The sequence below is a fragment of the Syngnathus scovelli genome, chromosome 8, assembly GCF_024217435.2.
Source record: "Syngnathus scovelli strain Florida chromosome 8, RoL_Ssco_1.2, whole genome shotgun sequence".
NCBI classification, from domain to species: Eukaryota; Metazoa; Chordata; class Actinopteri; order Syngnathiformes; family Syngnathidae; genus Syngnathus; species Syngnathus scovelli.
Window position 1 is genome coordinate 14577989 of NC_090854.1, and position 21273 is coordinate 14599261.

Here is a 21273-nt window from a genome sequence, read left to right on the forward strand (position 1 = left end):
TTGAAGATGAGAATCAGAGCCGTGCAATGATAAAACTCTCCAAATCTTATTTGCACATTACCACGGTAACACTCCTCTGACTCATTAAACCAGCATGCCTTGCTTTTATTGTTTGGTTCTTGAATTTCAAGAAACACGATCTATTTAAACATGCTTGGCCAACAAACGGCATGCTACAAACTCACTGCGACACTAACGCACAATATACACACACAACACATGGCCGCCCAAAAAGCTGACCTCGCTGCCATCTGTGTGTGTGTGTTTGTTAAATGAATAAAGAAATAGTGGGTTAGTTTGGGTCGCAACGATCAATCGACAACTAATCAATTATTAAATGAATTGATATTTGTTGATAATTCATTGTTTGGATATCTTTTTCATTCTAAAATTGTCCAAATCCTTTCCATCAGGAAATATTCTTCATTCTCTGTCAACCTTCATGAAATACTGATTATGTTTGTGTTGAATAAAACATTTGCTTTTACTTTGGAAACAATTATAAGCAAAGCTACTACGTAAAAGGCTAGTCAAATTGGACATGTCCAAGCCACAGCATGGCCCGTTGCTCGGCTGAGATTCCTTTCCCGCCTTCTGCCACTATGTATAATTCATATCCCTACAGGCAATATCAGGCAGGGTTCAAATTGATTGAAGCCTTGCTACACGAGTGCAGCCTCATTAATTTGCAGCGGATGTGCCGTTGCGAAAGCCCAAGCTCAACTTTTTGCATTGCGGCATGACATCATCGGCCGAGCACTGCAGTGGTCACTTGCACGCAATCAAGCCTGGGATGAGATATTTATGATTACAGAATTAACAACGTTTTTTTTTTTTTTCCCAGAGTTTCTCAATCTGCGCGTGTGTGCGATAGGCCTTGAAATGAAAGGATCTGTTGCTTCGCCTGGATGAGATGTTAATGTTTCAGTGCCCCTAGCAATATGATGCCATCCAACATTAATTTTTATGCAAAGCTGTCTTTTTGGTCTCGGATGGTGCCTGAAGCCACTAATAAAGATTATGGGAGAGCACAAATATTGATTCAAAATAAGTAACAGTTCCTCCTGACTCTGACTGTGTACTAATTATGGCTAAAGCATTTACTGTAAGTGAGGGTTGCAAAAAAAAAAAATACTTTTCCTGTCAATATAAATACCAAGTAGCAGCAAACAGCCTTATTTTGTAATAAGGAATGTCTAGAATGATCATAAATTCTGATACCATATTCTACTCACATTAGATGGTGCTCACAAAAAATAAATATTGGACTTGAATGGTATAGTTTCATGTGGGACTCATTTAAGCAAATTTTCCAGTCTGAGTCTTTCAAAGTGCAAGCACTGTAATTCACCTAAATGGCTGCATCAAAACAAAAATGGCAGACTCCTGGTTCAATTTTATGTGTGGGCCTGAGAGACTTTTTTTTCTGAGTCATTTTATGATAATCAATGAATTTTGTGTCAATCGAGTAAATTTATTTATTTATTCATACATTTATGATTTACTTATTTATTTTGTCCAGAGTGCACTACTTTTGCCCCAAAACAATCCTTAAAATAATGGCAATTTAAAGTACCACATAATTTGCCTTGCAGGCCATTTTTTTATATATATATTTAAAAAAATAAATAAAATTATGAGCAAGCATCAAATAGGCGGCTCACATAATACCTGTAAAACACTGGCGTTGTGACTTTCAACTTGTCTCAAGGTACAGTAATTATATTATGAAACTATATTACTTCACAATCTATTCATAAAGTCTGCATAAATAATTCTAGATTTTGGGGGTGTGCTTGATTGGAGTAATGTTATTTCAATTCATTTAAACAAGGGAGTATTGATTTGATATACGTACTGTGCAAGTAAATTGAGTCATGGAGGAAATTACTATTAGTATTATTCTAATTATGCATGCAATTAATGGACTTTGGCCTACTTGAGCCCACAACCCACCGTATTTTGTAAAAGTAAACTGCTCTGGCCCGTGTATGAGTAAATATTTTTTTATTTCTAGTATTCTATAATGGATGTCATGTTATACCATGGTGCCCTACATATTTGTCTCCCTGAAGCACAATTTTTTTTCACACTTTGCATCGAGTTTGCAAGGGGCTCCATTTATTGGCTTTAAAAGGAGTGACAAAAAGGGCCAAAAGCAAAAAAAAGATTAAGTCTTTTTTTAGCTCAAGTGTGACGGTGAGAAATAGCGGGCCTGGCGGAGTTAAAACGTAATAAGCACTTGTTACGGGACGTGGAATGAATGCTCTCCTCGTGCTTGTGTAGCGCAGCGTGTCCAAGATGCTGCGAGTCGCCCCCCACTTAACACCATGGGATGTCTCCCACTCAGTTTCACTCGGCACCGATGGCACTCAAGACAACACAGCGTGTTTGTGTGTAATCGCCGCGTCACTTCAATTTGTCAAGGCCCCGTGTGTGTCTGCGTGCATGATCTCTGAGTTTGTAGCAGGCATGTGTGTGTGTGTGCATGTGTGTGTATGTGGGCTAATCTTAGCTTTTGCACTGGCCCCAGCCAACAATGAGGATTAAGATACATAAGCACTCTGACCGTGAGGCGCAACACACGACAACCTGAGATAGACAGAAAAGTTGTGAGAAAGTCACATGACCAGTCCTAATTGGGATACTTGTAGGCCAACTGTTGTTCCACTACACCAGATAAAACCATATGAATCCGACAGTTGACGTGCAAACGTCAAATGACAATGCAGAAAACAAAAAGCCGCTAATCTTTTGTTCCACGTGAGCGACGTTTTAGGAGACAAAGCAAAGAAACACGACAGATGGTGGCTTCTCTCTCACAAAGCGAATCATTTTTTTTTTTTTTAAAAGGCGTTCCTACAAAGAGATTGTGAGAAAACAATGATTACACCCTTTTTTGTTTCATTTTTGTGGTTTGATGAAAGAAAAAATTATACATTCTGTGTCTTACTTTAATGCTAATAACTTTTCATTGATTTATTCTTGGAAGCATTCATATAAATTTGTTCAATACAATGCCTTGAGTTTAGAGAGCCTGGTACACAGTCATGGCTATTAATGTACTTCTAATAATTAATAACCAATAGAATGCATTTCCATATTTTGCACCTTCCCTGGTAAACAAGAAGTGTTAAGAATGTGAAAAACAAATCTATATAATGAAGAGGGAGGAAGTGTTTCAGAAAACCGATAGATGTATTGCTGATGGAACACAATAAATTCCATGTGAAGTAAAAATAAAAAATGTATATGACTACATTTTCATCTTTAAATGGTTGATGCAATAAATTCATCAAAATAAAAAAATGTGATTATAGAATGATTGTTGTGTAATCAAACAGTTTTCTCCAAATTCTATTACGAAATATAGTAAATGGGTGCCGCAATAACGTTCTTGGCAAAAGTTTAAAAATATAGAAATTCAGACAACTTGTTCTGAAAGCGAATTTCAATCGGTTAGCAGCTCTGTCATTGGCATTTTTTCATTTCAAGTCAAGTTAAGTCAAGTCAAGTCAAGTCAAGTCAAGTCAAGTCAAGTTTATTTGTATAGCCCTAAATTTCATTTTCCATTTGTCATTTAGTCACCACGTTTGCGCAACACAAAGGACAATGTGGGCAATCGTAATATGTTCAAATGTTGAAATCTCCACTTTTTATGTTGGCCAACCACATGTGATGCTGGTTAAAAACTTTGTAACCATGACAAAGCTAGACATAACAGACAAATGGAAGGCAAATCATTCCTTTAAACAACCCCATTGGGCTGTCTGGTTAGCAGATGACAGTAACAGACGTCGCTGTGGGCCTCTCCAACTTTGTAGCGTGGTGTGGATTACATTCAAAGTCACTCTTGGGCGAGTGTCGGCGTCAAGAGAGTCATCTCATCATTACCTCCTTGAACTTGAACCTCACCCTGGCTGATTGGGTTGTCGGGCAGACATGCGGTTCTCAGATGGACATCAGCGGGATAATAGCCAGGTAAAAAGGTCAGCGCTCTCATTTGGCTCCAAGGCTCGCAAGTTGACTTTTCAATGCATATGACGGCTGTAATATGGCTTCTGCAATCACACTTTAGGATCGTACGGCTCTCCGAGTGCAGCAGCTTATCGTGAAGTGGAGGGGGGGGGCTTCGCTCGGAGTCACCCGCTGAGTATTGAGTTATTGTCAGGCTGCGCTGGCAGACAGTTGACTGCGGGGCATAGATTTGGTGTATTCAATGTGCTGAGTTGATTGGCTGGCGAGACATTTTCACTGACACGTGGATCAATGCCAACTTGCACAGGAAATCCCATATACAAGAGTGGAAGCGGAGAAATGGACTCCTCCTGTAAGGTTCTTGTAAGGTTATTTTGTGCAGTGGTATTTGTCGGGCAAAGATCAGGAGCTCATTCTGTATTGCGAGTAGATTTTATTACCTGCGCCAAGCAGAAGGCAAGGTTTCATGGCCTTATAAACATGCTGGATGCTTTTTGCTCACACTCTGCAAACTGTTTTCTTCTTCATAGTTATTCTCCAGTTGTTAATCACCATCTCACGTCCATTAAGGTCACCTGAAGGAATAGAACACTACTGAATACAACTTTTTGTTCGTTCTTTCTTATCGACAGTATAACAAACGATTCGGCCATCTTCAACCTTCTCCTGCTCCGTTCATTACATTAGCTGCTAAACTAGGTGGATTGACTCGAGGGAAAATCATGAATCACTGAATCAATTGTTTATTGCTTTGCGTATTGAGCAGGACAATGCTGCCCTGAGGAGCTGCTCAGTAGTGGAAGGCTTTTTTGCTGTTGCTCGACTTCTCCGAGCTAGCGTAGGAGCAAAAGTATCCAGAAAAAGTAACTTGATGAATTGATTATTGCATACCCACTTTGCTCTCTGACCCAAGTTTGCACGACCAAACTCAATAATCATTGATATGTAAGAAATCGTTTTGCCGTGTTGTGAACTGCTGCAGGCAGATACAAGTGATATTTACCTTTTATGTCAATGTCACGTATGCTCAAAATATAGCAGCTCTTTTCCATCCATTGCCTCCTGAGTACCACGGTGTGCTTTCCCTGTTTGGACCGCAGGCCATTGAAGTACTTGATGTGCAGCAAATGGCAGCGAGGGTGCTTGAAGTGCTGTTACATTTTGCCCAATCTGTCAGACACGCATGATAGTGGGAATCTCCAGGACTAACTTCTCTAGATGATGCTGAATATTAATATATTAATGGTAATAATAATAAAATAAAGATCACGTTCAGATTGATTGATTAGACCAAGTTACACTCAGCAGCGCCGATTTATTTCTTTTCAAGTGATTTTCACTTTAAATAGGTTAAAATTGTGTAAAAATAGCAGTGGTGATGGACCATATGAATTTGACCATATTTTGACAGGGAGTGTTTCCGCCAGTATTCAATTTACATCTGAGTATAAGTAGCAGGACAAGCCAAACTATTAAAAAAAAAAAGTGATTTATAGTCTGAAAAAAAAGGTATATTATTATTCATGTTCAGCTACACTCGCTTCAAGTAATCGTAACAAATTCTTATAATTGTATTTTGCGACAATGCCGTGCGTTGGCTGTGTGAACATTTCCGGGCGGTTCACCCAGGATTAGCTTGGAAGTGCATAGATGTTCACTGCTAATCTCACAGGCCCACATTTTTACGTAATTTCTTGTCTTTGTTGTAGCATTTTTTTTTATACCCTCTCAAGGTATCTCACATTTGCAGAAGCCTTCAAACAGAATAACTGCAAAACAAAGATTGACTATAGATCGAAAGGGAACGTAAAAGGGGAAATACAACACAGTAGGCGTCTAATTAGGAAACATTAGAGAATGTCTTTTAATGTGGTTTTATTCATGCATAGAGCACTAAGAAAAAGTGTTTTGCTTTTCTCTTTTCTCTTTTTCACATCAGTAATGTGACATCTGTTTGTGCTGCTGCATTTCCAGAGGAACATCTCCACGCACAATTCTTTCTCACTTCTTAGGATAACTAGATCCACTCCCTCCAATTAAACGTGTCTGCCTGTCTGCCTCAGCGTCAAGGATGCTGTTCAAAATCAATCTGTAGATTCTCTTCCCGTTCCTTGGTCTCAATCAGTACTTTCGAACAACGAGAAAAATTAATTCAGTTGGTCTGGTTTTTAGCTGGGTATGAAAGGCCTGGCAACCTTTAAGGGTGGTTGACCTTTCGGGCCACCATGAGCCAAGTTGCGTGTTATTTCAAATTCCATGTTGACTGTAATGTTATGAGTAATCTGGCAGCCCTGTCCCAAGATGCTCGCCATGTGACGACATCACTTCACATTAGCTCACAGCGTGCATTAGCCATCTAGTCTGTATGGTGGTGTATGCAAGCGGCTCAGTCTTGTACACACCGCCGGAGCCCTTTGGAGTTGCAAACATTTGCGAACATCTTTCGTGATTTTCAGATGAATGATTTATAAGCATAGCAGTTTAGTTTATTTAGCAAAGCTTGTCATAGTATAGATAAGACAAGAGTCTGATAGGGATTGTCGGCATTGCAGATGGTCCACGAAATAGGAAATGGAAAATAATTGTAGCATTTTTAAAAACAATTTTATTTTTATTATTTAGACTTGATTTATTTTCCAGCTAATTTTCTGAATCATTTACTCATCCAAATGATGTCAAATGTAGCTGAGATTCCCAAAATAGACATACAGGTGCAAATAAATAGACTATCCTCCTTCGGTGCAAAATAAAATAATATTCCGCCAAAGCAGTGGTCCCCGAGTAATGGTGGTCCCTTAGACAAAACCAGTTGAAGACCCCTGTGGTAGGAGCTTGAGTCACTCTTTAAATTCAGTGATAAAATACTAAAAATACTTTCCGTATGATCTCTCTATGGATTGAATTGGTTATCAACAGCATCCCTTGCAATAAAGGAGGTTGCTAATAAAGATTAGTTATGCATAAAGGTGTGTTTAACCAGCAGCCCGTGTGTCCACAGTATTGAAGCGTTTGACCGTCCACTCCCACTCGTTCTCATTACGTCGTTTTATGTCCCCTTGTCCTCGTTTTATGGGCAGTGTTGAGAATTAAAAGTGCGGGACGTCTCCTCGGCCAGTGATTACTGATGAGTGAAATGATCCTCGTGGCCCGATGAATCACGCGCACGCTCACATCCCTGGCGCTTTCAGCGGAAGTTTGGGAGCAGTGTTACATAAGAAGGAAGTTTGTGTGAAATGTGAGGAGACAACGAGAAAACTTGTATTTCCTCTCTGACTCATGTGAACCTGAACGCTTCCCAGCGAGTGTGCGATTGTGAGAGGAAGACGACGTGCACACATCTGCAATAAGGTGACGCGTGCAAGGTGAAGCCCGAGTGTGCGTTACCGGCCCCGGCCGTCTCAGCGTGATCATTAACTTTTATAGACTGCAGTGTGAAGCGGGAGGGGATGACCGAAATGATGTGCTGACCACCACTACACATTTACTACACACATTCACATACATTATGCAAACACACACAATGTTAAAGCCCTTCCCTCACTCACTCTTTCATCATGTTGCTGTAGTGATAATTACACTTTGAATGTATGTATGTCATTGATTTCTTTCTAATAAATACACTGCAGCGCCAGTAGCACAGAATGGCCTTTGTTTCAGTTCTCTTTTGAGCCATCATGATGGTGTTCATCTCAGTACATCTGGGTGATCTGTGGCTCTGTGCATATGCATCGTGCACTTGTGCGTTGTCCACTAGAGCAGGACGTCCCTGCACAAAGCAAATAAGATGACCAGTTTTCGTTTTTTTTTCCCCTTCTTCTGAATCATTTTGATCTGAACCACAGTGACAGCATTGTAGGCCTCTCAGGCTCTTTATTACTGGCATCATTTTTAATGATTTCCCTCTTCTTGGGCCATGATGCATCGCTGGACTGGAAATGAGAAAGGCCTAGAGCCAACAAATTAGAGCGAGTAAAGAATGCAGAGCTGATAATCAGCCCTCTGTTTTTTTTTTTTCATATTACATCACTTCACCAATTAGAAAAAAAAATAGCCACAGCCACTTAAACAACTGTGCAAATAAAACCTTAAATATTTTCACAGCATCCTAATTGTTGAAGAGAGAGCAACAGCAAATTCGAAATACTCTTATTATTTTATGCAAACATAGTTGCTCCATCACGGCACACACAGCTTGGTAACTTTTCCATTACGCATAAGGCACGGCTCATTAACGTCATGGCCCATAAATATAAAACATCCAGTAGATAACAAGACATTCAGGTGAGAACAAATGTCTGCCTTACGAGGATATGTTTTACTTTCTTTTCCCCTCCCTTTTCTTCCCTTCCGCATTCCTGCTTGCGGACCTTCTGATCTGGAGTTTGACCTTGTTGTTTCATCTGCTGAAGTGCATTGTGTACTGACTGCCGTAAAACAACCCAAGATCTTGCAAATAATGAACCAACTATTACTCCACATCTTTGTTTTCCTTGCTCAAGGACGAACGTCTTGCATGCAACATTGTGCATGCGAAAGAAAAAAGACAACTGGACAATCTACCCTGTGCTAGTTTGCAAAACAAAATGGACACTTCAAGCAGCAATCATTTTACACCTAATGTATACTTTGCTAAAATCTAACATTCAAGTGACGTTTATTAAACTGGATTAGGGATGCACCCAGATGAAACTTCTTAATGAAACCCGAAAATGAAGAAACGAATGCAGAAAAACCGAAACATCAGAAGAAATAAACATTACCATCAAAACCTTTAAAAGAAACCCTCAGCTGGATCAACTTCTGCACTTTGCCATTTTGTTAAGCATCAGCTCTCTGGTTCTGGATGCGTGCGCTTTCGCAATCGCTGGAGAGCCACTCCTTGGCGGCTAAGGCAGGCTTCACGCCCTGGGCCACTGGCTGCCGTGTCCGGGAAATTTTGACCTCATTTCCCCGCTGCCCAACTCTGCTGAGTTGAGTTGGCCGTTAATGTATGTATAGCTGATCAAGCTCCGCCATCAACCGCTACGGCAGTCTGACGCATCACTATCTTTGTTCCTCCAGCCAGTCTTGGCTACTGCCAGCTGAATAATAATAAATCCGTAAATATAGCACGCGCTCTATCCATCGGTTATCCATAAACCTTTGGACAGGCTCCAGCTCCACTCAACCTTGCACAGCTAATATACAATCCATCCGCCACAATTATCAACTTGTAATCTCATCACATTATTACAGAGCTCAAATTGTTTAGCACCCTCTGCGGAATACGGTACGTGGTTCCTCGCTTGCTGGCAGGCCCTCAGCGCCTCTTCTGATTGCCGGATCACAGTGGAGCTTCAGGCTGTACGCCCATAAAGGCGTTGTTTCCACTTGTCTTTCAATGCTTTCTTAATAGGCAAACTTTGATCCAGCAATGGCCCCACAGTTTATGAATGATTTAGCAGTGAGATGATGCCGTGGCACTAATGGGGCTGCCGTGCCATTAGAAGTGGATCATGGAAGACGCTGACATTAGGCAGATGCAGAGTCTCTGGGGACCTTCATCAAATTTTTTGTTAATATGAGTGTAGCAGTGCAATTTCAACAGCAAGTTCTATTCAAATATGAACCAACGTATGAAGGCACCGGGCCAATCCACCTGCAGGCAATTAATATGGGATAAAACGTTTGATGGGCTGGATGGTTTATCCATCCGTTTTCTGTAGCGCTAGTCCTCATTAAGGCAATAGGTAATTAGAGCATATCCCAGCCGACTTCTGGTGAGAGGTAGAGTGCACCACCTGGACTAGTCGACAGTATATCTCTGCATACAGACTAATAGACTAATAACCTTTCGCACTCAAATTCACACTAACTGGCAATTTAGAGGCTTCAATTGAACGAATGAACTTGAAAGCAGAGAGCTGTTCTGAACTCTGACCTCCTGACTGGGAGGCAGATGTCGTAACCACTATTAAATAATACAGTGTGCTGCCTCTCGAAGGTTCAACGGCCAGAAAGGGAAGGAACCTAAACATTTCCCTCCACATATACGTGTTTATTATTGTGATGGATTTAGCAAGATTACTCAAGATTTAAACAAGATTTAAACAATTTAAACAAGAAAATAACCTGAGGGTTCAAATTCTACACACACTTAATGGACCTAAAGATTCATCCATACCTTCATATCTATACTTCTAAACTACTTTTCTTCTTTAGAGTCGTGAGTGAGCTGGAACTTATCTCATTGCCTTCTAACCCTTCTAGTTTTTTTATCGTATACATTAAGGTGGCACAAAGAACCTTCCAAAATGGGGCGTCAATGTAAACTTTATTAAAATGGAATGGACCTGAAACAGTTCCATGAGGTACTCCACTCATCCAATTGTTGTTTGACTGATAGCTGATGAATTGTTGTTGTGCAAAATGATGTATAAAGTATGTGAGATGTATTGCAAAAGTATTAACTTAAGGAATCTTTCTTTAATTAGTCTGTGTACATTTAAGTAGAAGCCTGATCGGGTACTTAGTCTAAAGGCAACAAATCAGCCAGTTAATCCAGAGTAGACCTCCTTGCTGCCTGCAGACTGTCTTGAAAAAACATCCGACAGCAAATCTCACGCTTGGCTCCAAACCCAAAAACACTCAGGGGATTGGACTAGAGGATTTTCTTTTCTTCCTCTGGTCTTTTTTTCCCCCTGCTTCCTACCGCTCCTCCCGCTTTGGCAGCAGCCATGGCCTGATTGCTCTTTTCTGCCTTATCATCATCTCACTTTTTACTTCAGCATTGGTGCTCCACCTGATGTATATTTACTCCCTCTTTCAGACCTTTTAGTGCTCATTCAAACAGAAAATGTTTCCACTCTAACCTCATTGTTTGCACACTCTTGAGGTGTCGGTGCTGCTTTCCGTGTTTGCTGCCAGCACTACCTGGCCTCTGCATCTACATAATGTGCCACAAATTAGCCCGAATGCTAAAATTATCACTTTACCACAGACAATCCATCTGCTCACAACCATCATGTCGTATCTTAAATGAGTTAGGGTTATTATTTGTATTATGTGTAGTATAGAATTTTCCTGCACTACACCTAATGATCACTGGAATCAATGACGTCAGCACCAGCATCTAATTTGACTCATGAAATAGTTATCAGCCAGTGACTATTGTCAATAATCATCTGAAAACATTCTATTTAATATCTAAAGTTGATGGCAAGTTATTTTTATGGTTGTTTATAATAATAAGGTATTGATGATAGAGTTTTGTAGTCTGCACTCGTGAAAAGGTTTGATTTGAAGGACACTTCTGGTGGACGATTTGATCACATTTTAAAACCTTAATGTTATAAAACATGGTGTTTTCATTGATTTGTTAGGACACACATAATACATTAGAAATCCAGAGTAAAGCACTTTACACATCTACTTATACACAAACTCAGGGCCACATCGATCAATGAGCACATCTTTTCTCCCGGATGATTCAGACCGACAGAATCCGGGTTAATTGACGCATCCTTCACAATATTGCTTCTTTTTAAACGTGTCACTGAGCATCAGAGTCAGGGAAATGAGTGCAGAGATGGGAGATGAAGTCCCATCCTTTCAGCCACCGGGCGACTTGGCCGCTCACTCCGCACCACACCGTGGGCGGCGGCAGGAAATGCACTCCTGATGCCCTCCCTCTCTGTCAACAGACGAGCAAGTAAACGTCCCTGGCATGGGACGCATGCACACTCCGCAGCACTTTACCCAGAATAGAACAAGCTTTTTAGGCCATTAGGTTTCCTTGAAGTCATTCATGGCGTAGTCACTACACCACCACTAACTACACTGTAGTAGTTCCTTTGCCTAATTCCTATGAGTATTTACATTGACAATAGAAGAACCTGAAAAAACATTATTATTATTACAGATGATTATTTTACAATTAATCCTACAAGTAGGCACTTGAGCAAATCATGGTTTGGTGTCCCTACCGCACATGATAAACTACAGTATGTGCTGAGCACATGAAGTTGGAGTTCCTCTGTAGGTGGTCCCCCATGCTTCAGGCATTGTCTGAGACTTGCTCGTGGAGCAAAGGTTGCACAGGGAGGTTGAAAATGAGGTTAAGGATGAATCTGTGTTCACAAACCACAGTGGGACTTGCTGTCACAACTGTTCATCGTCAACCACCCTGACTCTGTCTTTCTCTCGTTGTCTGTACCTGGAGTCATCTGTTTTTTGCCGCCATGTTCTCCCCTTGCTGCTCAATTTCTTTATTTTTATGAATTAAATTTTCATTCCTGGTAAAGATGCCAGTGACGATATCATCATGTTTAATTTTAGGTCCACTGACTACAGGATCGTCCAGCGACAGTTACACTCAGAGCATGCTATTCTCTTATCACACAAAAAAACAGAAGCATGACATTACGAATGCAATTGTCGAGTTTATTGCACAGCACATTAACATTGTGGACGGTGTGAGTAGAGAGCACACAGTGCACTGTAGCCGGTTTAATTAATCTACTGATAACAGACGTTCTTTTTTTGTCCCCGCCGACCAATCAGATGGTCGGAGATTTGGACGACTGAAAGTCAACCAAGGTTGCACGATTCTTTGCAAAAACAGGCCAAAAATTGTCACTCTAACTAACACTGAATTTATCATTGTATTTTTAAACTATTCACAATTTTCTACCAAACCATACAGTTCCATCTAACGGGTCTGCTGCACCAAACGCCATAGACATCCATCCATTTTTTTTTAACCACTTATCCTCGCGTGGGCCACGGGCGTGCTGAGGCATAAAAAAATTAGCATCGATGTTGTGTCAATTATAAACTTTAAAATGTGCTAATTTAACACACATAGAGCAGCAACACATGCAAGTTCAGGCATCTATTCTCTGTGTGCTGTGGGAACACCTATCAATACAGCTTCGTAAGAGACCTTCTTTGCATCATCTTCTTACTCTTCTTGCATCACTTTGACATCCAGTTGCGCTTCCCGGTGTGTCGCAACACAATGTGGCACTACACTGGCGGTGTGTAACTCTCTATGGTCATACTTTCCTGTGTTTGGTAAAAGACCATTAAAAACAATTGAGTAAACATCTGCTGCATGGCCAATGCGTGTATTAAATAGTTGTGTTGTTTATGCTGATTGGGCACACAAGCTGACAGGAAGCAGCTTGGTGGAACATCCTCTTTTCCTCATCCCTTGCGTGCTGAGGCATGCTGTCCCTTGTATGTATGTATGTGTGTGTGTCTGTGTCGTAAACACCGCTGACATTTACCGAATGAGATGCAGCGTGATTGATGCGGCGCGAAAGGGGAATGCAGGCGCTTAGCTGCAAATCGCCTTTTACTACACCAATACACACGACGACGCAGTACCGGGCACCACGTCTTTTTGATACGCTAGTAAATTCCCAGACGTTACACTTGCACCGTGCACGGAATGCAAGCAATCTTTAGTGAGTGTTGGGCCACATTCTCTTGTCACATGATTGACTGCGCTAGGTCGTAGGCCGCAGCGGCTCCTCCCGCTTGTCAGGTCAGCTGCAGTTCATGGAGTAGTGGTGGTCCTCAAGCGCTTATGATCATGAAGTGAGCAAGTAAAGGTCGTCGATATTTTATACTCTGCTAGCCTATGCATTCACTTAAAACTTAAATGTGATGCGTTGCACACTTTTGATTTACACTAGCCCACACTTGCGGGTGTGGTCCGCTCTCTGTGGTCTCCAGTTTTTCGCCTGTACAGTGAAACCCCATTTAGTGCGTGGGATAAATTCCAAACCCACTCACAATATAGAGACACCAAATTAAATAAATCTCCCAAACACTTTAAATATATTTTTGAAATAAATTCAGTTTGCGTGTCTGAGATTCTTGCGTCCACATTTTTCCAAAATGTTTATAATTATCGCGAATTCCATAATTATATCAAGATTCTGAAAACGCTACCGAACTGATTTCTATTTGGACGGGTTGAACGTGTGCCTAAAGAAATGGTAAATTAAATATACGAATGATGGCCTCTGTTTTTCATTCCAATTCCCCCACCGCAGTTTTGATTAGTTAAGTTGAGGGCATTTTGTCATTAAGATTCATGCATTGTTTAATCAAAATTCCATGAAAATTATTCATTTTTTTTAATCGAATGAGGGGGAAATATAAATTGGCACAAAACTGGAATGTTTATCTTCTTAAGTCCCATGAAGAGCAAACAAACAACAACCTCGCTTGAGGCAACAGTTGGATTTATTATTATTATTGTGATTATTATTGACAAATCTCTGACATTGCTGTGTAATTCATTCTATGGTTTGCTATTAACCCATCAACCTTGAAATAGCAGCAGACATATTGCATCTCTTGACTAATATTGCCATAAAACTTCTGTTAATGTTGGATAAGACTGGAAGACCTCTGCTTGCTTTCATCCCGCTCTTACTTTTCCCTCTTGCTCTCACGCTCACTTCCTGCGCTTTTCGTGTGGGGAGCTACTAAAATGCAAGCGTCATCTGAACGGGCCCCAGTGCAGCTGACTTCTATTCAGCGCTCAAACGGCTTAATGCTGTGTGCAGCTGAGCCCTCGTCAAAGCCAGAGAGGCTCCTCTGCATAACCACTTTTTTTTTTTTTTTTCCAAGACATCCCATTTCCGCCTCTTGAGTCGACTGCGTTTCACTGACACTGCCCCCCCAAGGCCCCCCCGCCCCCATCATACTCTCCAGCTGCCTCATTCCATACTGCAGAAGGGATATTGAGAAGTCAGCCTCTCTGGGCCTTGTGAAGCCTGTTATTAAGCTGAAGAAATAAGGTCTGAGGGAAGGTTTACATAGCAACAACCTAGTAAAAACAAACCCTTAAATGTCTTTGCGTTGTAAAGTCATACACATGCCAGACCACTTGCGGACAATTTGCCTTTATAAAGACACACTCTACACAGACACCATCTGCCTTTTGAAAACCTCTCATCAGCATAAATGTGGGTTAGTATATTACGTATGAAATGCATCTTAGCCCCACTTTTTTCTTTTCTTTTTTATCATTGGTACCCACAATTTCTAGGAATTATTCTCTCTCTCAATGTCACCCTGCATGTGTACATAAGTTTGCCGTGGCACTGTCTGGTTCTTATCCATAAATGTCCAGGGGATGCACAGAAATAGGGACAAAATGAAAAGAGAATCTGGACGTCACCTTTATTTAATATAAAACCCATCGTCTGACCTTCACCACGTAATGTGGTACTACGTAGTGTAAACTTCACTCAATCGTACTCCTATCAAATCATCTATAGAAATTATTAAAATGGCATTTATCCATTCCAGTTCCCCCCCAGAATGTTATAGCAGTTTTTTTGTTTAGAGAAAATAGCACCGTATACTACGATATAAATTTAACTATAATATAACAGCAAAATAAATAAAGTGATTTTTATTAAACGGATTTAACCCACGACAGACTTTTGTCCCATCCAGCTCGGGCAATATTCTCCCATCACTGTATGCATAAGTCAGAAAAAGCGCACAGTTCACTTCAAATTTAAACACCCTTGCATGTTTTGCAATTCATTTTTTCACTTCATCCCAGAGGTGGTGTAGGTGGTTGTTGTGTTGGGTTTAACCGCAAGCAATTGGAGGTGTGTCATTTTCTTCACTGTGTCTGAGGTTTGCAAAGGCGATCAGACTGGACTGGTGAGATAATATCATGCATTACTAAGAAGAGCCCATAAAATTGTGCCCTTTAATACTACTAGTAGTTAATTAATCAGATCGATTACCAATCAGTTCCACCACGTGTTCCGCTTTTACAGCATTTAAAGTTATAAATATAACAAGAATGAATATTCCTGTTCTTTGCTTTTGTTGATTTGTCGATGACCTGATTGGCTGAGCAATTAATGCCATCTACCCATTGATTTTTGTTGTTGTATTGGATCCCATTTGTTTGTGCAGGCGTAGTTATTGGCCGGTGAGTGTATGTCTGCTGTTTGTGTGTGTGTGTGTGTGTGTGTGTGCATGTGTCTCAGTTGGGCATCGTGCCGTCCCACCTCACCCTTCTGATGCTAAGCAGCTTTAGCTTGATTGCCATCTGTTCCACCAGTCTGTATTTTTGTGTGACAACCCCTGTTTTCCTCAGCCATGAAATCACACACAAACACCGGTGCGCTGCTTGTACAAAAACGGGCTTAGTCAGAAATGTGAATATGTGGACATGATTATTCCTGAGCTAAAAAAAAGAAAAGAAAAATGAAGGTAAATGTGATGTTCTTGACAATTTGCAGCTATGATGGTTTGTCCGGGCATGACTTTTCACAAGATTATGCATCATGTCTATGGGAACCAATATTGGACCTGTAAGAGGCCCAGCAAGCTCCCTTATATTTCATCACAGAATTGTTTGTTGGACTTTGGGATTCAGCCTCTTTTTTAAAATTAATGGACCAAAATATTTCCCCGGGGAACTCCACTCAAAATATGAGTTGAGAACTCACTGGCGTTGGAACTGACAGGACATTTTGAGTCTGCTTTTTTTTTCTACTTAATCTCACAAATGTTAGAGTTCAACTCAAAACTATTGATTGGATTATTGATGAATTGTTTTGGAAAATGAGTGGGCCTAAAATGTTTCCCTGGAGAACTCCACTCAAAATTGTCTCTGACCGATTGCTGGTTTCTAAGGATGTTTAAACTTTACGTGGAGCGTTTTACGAAGACAAACTTAGGAACTTGAATCCCTTTTTCCCCAGTATTGTGAGCATTTTTTTATTAACTTCATCATTCCGTAACCTCGATCCACTGTCTTGGACCTTCTTCAGTCCTTGAGTGTTTATCCCCATCGACTGAATGCTATCGACTGTTGCAGCCTCAGTGAGGACGAGTCATCGTCTCGATGTCGCTGTGCCACAAACAAGCAGAGTGGACATTCAGCTTTCTGAAATGTCAGTGACCTTACATTAACGAGCCGTGAAACAACAGCGTTGTCGAACGGGACAAATATCTTCACGCCGGCTCCACTGCACAAACACCGTGGTCTCATTTAGATGAATGACATTGTAAAACTCTGACTCTTGGTGTAGTGAGTAAACTGGCGTTCACAACCCGGTGGTAGTCAGTAGACATCCTGCAAAATAACCACATTATATTCTTAATAGAAGATAATTATTTCTGCATCTTTTATTTTCACACGGAAAGTAGAAATGAAAGTAAGTCTGTCATATTAGCAGGATTCTGATATTTGGTTGGATTTTTGACATGTACAGATGTCCCCCAGGCTCACCCCCGTTTTAAAATGATTCATTTAATTTAGATTGGGGATCATCAGCACTGTGTTAGTAAAGCGTTTCCTCAATGTCTTCTTCAGGGGTCCCTTCAGTGTGGTGAGAAGATGCATCAACAGAGAGACGGGGCAGCAGTTTGCTGTCAAAATTGTGGATGTTGCTCAGTTCACCTCAAGTCCTGGACTCAGCACGGAGGGTAAGTTTGTTTGTTTGTTTGTTTGTTTGTTTGTTTGTTTGTTTGTTTGTTTGTTTGTTTGATCATTGAGCTGCAGATTCATTTCCATTTAAATTACACTTCACAGAGAAATTATTATTTATTATTATGCGTTCTGAATGCATAACAAAAAAGTCTCACCAAACCTTTAACTGTACAAAAACATAAAACGGCAAACAAAGAAACACACTTGTGGAGTCAGCCCTTGAGATGCTCACTGAGCTGAAGTCTCACAAGATTTGAGGAGCCACATATTCTCTAGTGTTGTGTTGGAGGCTATTGTTAATCTTCTGTAGCAATCTGCCAGCACTCTGATTAGGTCTGTGATGATTCAAGAGGAGGAGCGATGGCATTAAAGATAGTTGAAAGGTATGGTGAAGCCTGATAAGCTAAACTGAGTGAGGAGGGTGCACAGCAATCTTGGGAATACATCAATGAATGCAACTTCCGTCGCTCTGTAAAAAAAAAAAAAACTTTCCTCATAGGTTGTGGAATAGAAAAAGCCTTTCAAGTTCCCTCGGTAAAATTTGTGCTTCGGCGGTTGTATTGAAACTCATTAGCATGTGCAGAGAATATATTGGTGGTGTAATTCTGTACGATTGTGAGAAATTGCAGTATTAGCATTGGGCTGCTTTAAAGCCAGTCTCATTAGCAAAGAGATAAATAGTGTGAAGGAGATGAAGCCTGTTTTTTTTTTTTGCCATTTGACAAATGTTAGCAACCATAGCGTTGATAATGTTCAATGCACAAGATGGAAGGTATTCACTAATAGGGGCTGGCACATTCTCTGCATATTTTATGGACATTTAAAATGTGTCCGAGTGTTATACTAACCTCTAAGGTTAAACACGATTGCTTCGGGATTTCAAAAGAAAATTCCGATAGGAAACGATGGGACGTTTGAATAAAAAGTCACTAACACGATACAAGACAATAAAATACATCTTTATTTATGTAAAATGTATGTATTTGCAAAAATATATAACATAAAATAACAATACAACAGCGATTATGGGCTGTTCAAACCACATTGCTACTGTGGATTTGCTTTATTCATTGCGTTCATCTAAATTCGACCAGTCAGATGCAAACTTAAATGTGCACTACCATCCAATAGTTGAATATTATCTGGGACAATTACAATTAAATTCTACATTAATTATACATACATGAACACATTGACCTTGCTTATTTTACCACGTGCAAAAAAGTCATTATTTAATTAGATAATAAAAATGTAGTGCGTTGTTAAATAAAGCAATAATATCAATATTATTATTCAACAACTATATCACATTTTGCATGTTTTTCCAATATTGTGCAGTAAAGTTTGATTAGCAAGCAAAATCTGTGGACATTTGTGCTCATTAACGTATTTAATGTACGTACAATACAGGTTTTTATAAATTGTCATCCTAATAAATATGTATTGGTTCTAATCCTTGCGAGTTGCGCAAAATATACTGTAAAAAAAGCGAAATATATGCCGAGTTAAATCCTCTGATACTCACTGAACAAAGCTCTTTTGAGGTAATCTAAGGTCTCTCACTGTATGCCGGAGTGGTGTCATGACCAGCGACGTTTCCTTTGGGGAAAAGCCGCACCAAATAGACAAGTATATCATGACACCATCATTGTCACTGACAAAATATTGCGATGATGTGGGATACTTCTTTTGCATTGCAAGCACACTCTCTGTTCAGACCTTCGAGTGAGGGAAGTGGGTCAAATAGTCCGTGCCTTGGCAATGGATTGACAACACAGACACACACGCTCACACACATACACACCAGTCAGTGTCTCTCAAGTGTGTCCAGAGGTCTGACTGACGAATAGGTCAGCTCTCCAAGGGGATGAGAGCGCAAAGCTAGCCAGCGAATGAGCCAAATCCATCATGTGTTGCTTCCTCTCCTTTACTCACCCCCACCCGCTTTCCCCCAGGTCTTTCTTTTTACCTTTTTTTTTTTTATTTTCCCCTCACATTGTGTCCTCTTCACCTCCCTCGCCTGTCACCTCATTCTCCAGAGTCACGGAAGATGCAACACTGTGTGTGTTAGTGTGTCTGCTCTTATTGTGACATCTTGTCAACACCGTCTGTACAAGTTGTGAAGATGCACGATCATACGTATGCTTGCGTAGTTTGTTGGGATGCTCCAAAGAGCAGAAAAAAGGGAGCGGAAATATTGGATTTACTCAACTGGATTGCCAGGCTGGGAACTTTTGTCTTGCATCTCTTTGAACCTACCCCACCAAATATATATTTTTTGCTTAACTACGGATGGTGTCGGCATTGATTGACATATTCATTTGTAAATTTAATCGAACGTCGTTACTTGAAGCAAATAAAATCCCTGCACTTTTGCCTAGATCCTTACAAAAATGTTTTTTTCTGGCATTGATTTTTTTGTTTAACCCTGTTAACTGTTTGTCCTGACTCTTTTTTTTTGCCAATATTGTGCAAATGTCTCACAATAAATTTTACTCCCTGCAACAAAGTTTGGCAACATCTTTGCTCCGTCCTATGTCATGCTTCACAAAAATTGGCAACCGAACATATTTTTTTTATGCAACAATTCAAGTGATAGTCAAATATTTTTCACAGTGACGTATTCGACAGTATCTAATCAATCAGCGGCATTTTATCTTCAATCAGACATGGAAATCCTTCCTCTCGCTTCATTTACTGCACCGTACATCGTAACCTCAACCATTTATCTCCTTTTACAGCTTTCCATTTGTACTGCGCCCATTGTTGGCATATTGATTTGTTTCAGAAGCTCGAATTCCTGTTGTCCGCATGCATTTGTCTCCCCGAGTGCAACACTCACCCCCGTCTTCATCACAGCTTTAGTGTATGAAGACAAAAGCGGAGGATGGCATAACTCGTTGGCTTCATTCATTTCATCCATGAGACTTACTTTAAACGTTTGATTCTTGCTAATGTGGCCAAGTTGTCTGTATATTCTTTTCATTCCTGCATTAACCTTCCTCATCATTAGGAGCTAATTAGAGTAGAGGCTTACTTCCAGGGGGAGTCTTCAGAGCACTGAAGTGTCTTTCAGAATGTCAAAGAACGTTATTGCTAATTTGATGGCACGATGATTATAAAGCACATACGTTGCACCTACGGGGGACAGCATCTGTGTTATTGGAGGTTTGTCATTTTGATGTACAAGCCTGGGCGTCCATAGGAATGTGTTAGCGCTGAATTTCTTTGCTTGCAATGCTGATTGCTAAATGCTTTTTGATTAATTCGGGGATTGTCAAAAGAAAATATCTGAAAACTGCTCATAATATATTGCCTTTATTTTTCTTAGACTTGAAGAGGGAGGCCAGCATCTGCCACATGCTCAAACACCCACACATCGTGGAGCTGCTGGAGACCTACAGCTCCGACGGGATGCTCTTCATGGTCTTCGAATTGTAAGTCACACATCTGGTTACAGAGGAAGCGCAATTGTGAATCACCTCAGCAATTTTCTGGCAGGCGTGTGGGATGACGCTGGTGATAAAGGGTATTTCACAACGCTGGGACAATGGTGTGAATTTAAACACCAGACTGTAAGTAAAATGAGTGTAGTGGTACCTTTTGACTCTCTTGTTCGATTTGTTCCGTGAACATTATGTCGTAATTGTGTCAGTTATGCATGCAGACAATTATGCCAATACTGGGTACATACAGATCCATTCTGGATATTCCATTATGGCTGTGATGGACGCAGCTATTCTTTGTTGGACTTCCGTGTAAAAGAGGCTACAGGTAGATGGAAGAGATATTTAAGCACGTCATCCCTCAGAGAGCAGATAACAGAGTAGGCA

General features: G+C 40.5%; 1 protein-coding gene across 28 annotated transcripts in view; it reads left to right on the forward strand.

The window, feature by feature from the left end:
- The window catches only part of caska (calcium/calmodulin-dependent serine protein kinase a), a 58705-nt gene that overhangs the window by 11126 nt on the left and 26306 nt on the right, over window positions 1-21273 (forward strand). For 10 of the 28 annotated variants that reach the window (XM_068651578.1, XM_049727351.2, XM_049727352.2 and 7 more), the window contains exons 2-3: window positions 17324-17436; window positions 20772-20877. In XM_068651578.1, the coding sequence (XP_068507679.1) occupies window positions 17324-17436; window positions 20772-20877 (219 nt within the window). Of the gene's footprint in view, window positions 1-3653; window positions 3990-17323; window positions 17437-20771; window positions 20878-21273 lie in introns of those variants that run through there. The other 18 variants (XM_049727334.2, XM_068651575.1, XM_068651574.1 and 15 more) reach the window with 7 other exon arrangements.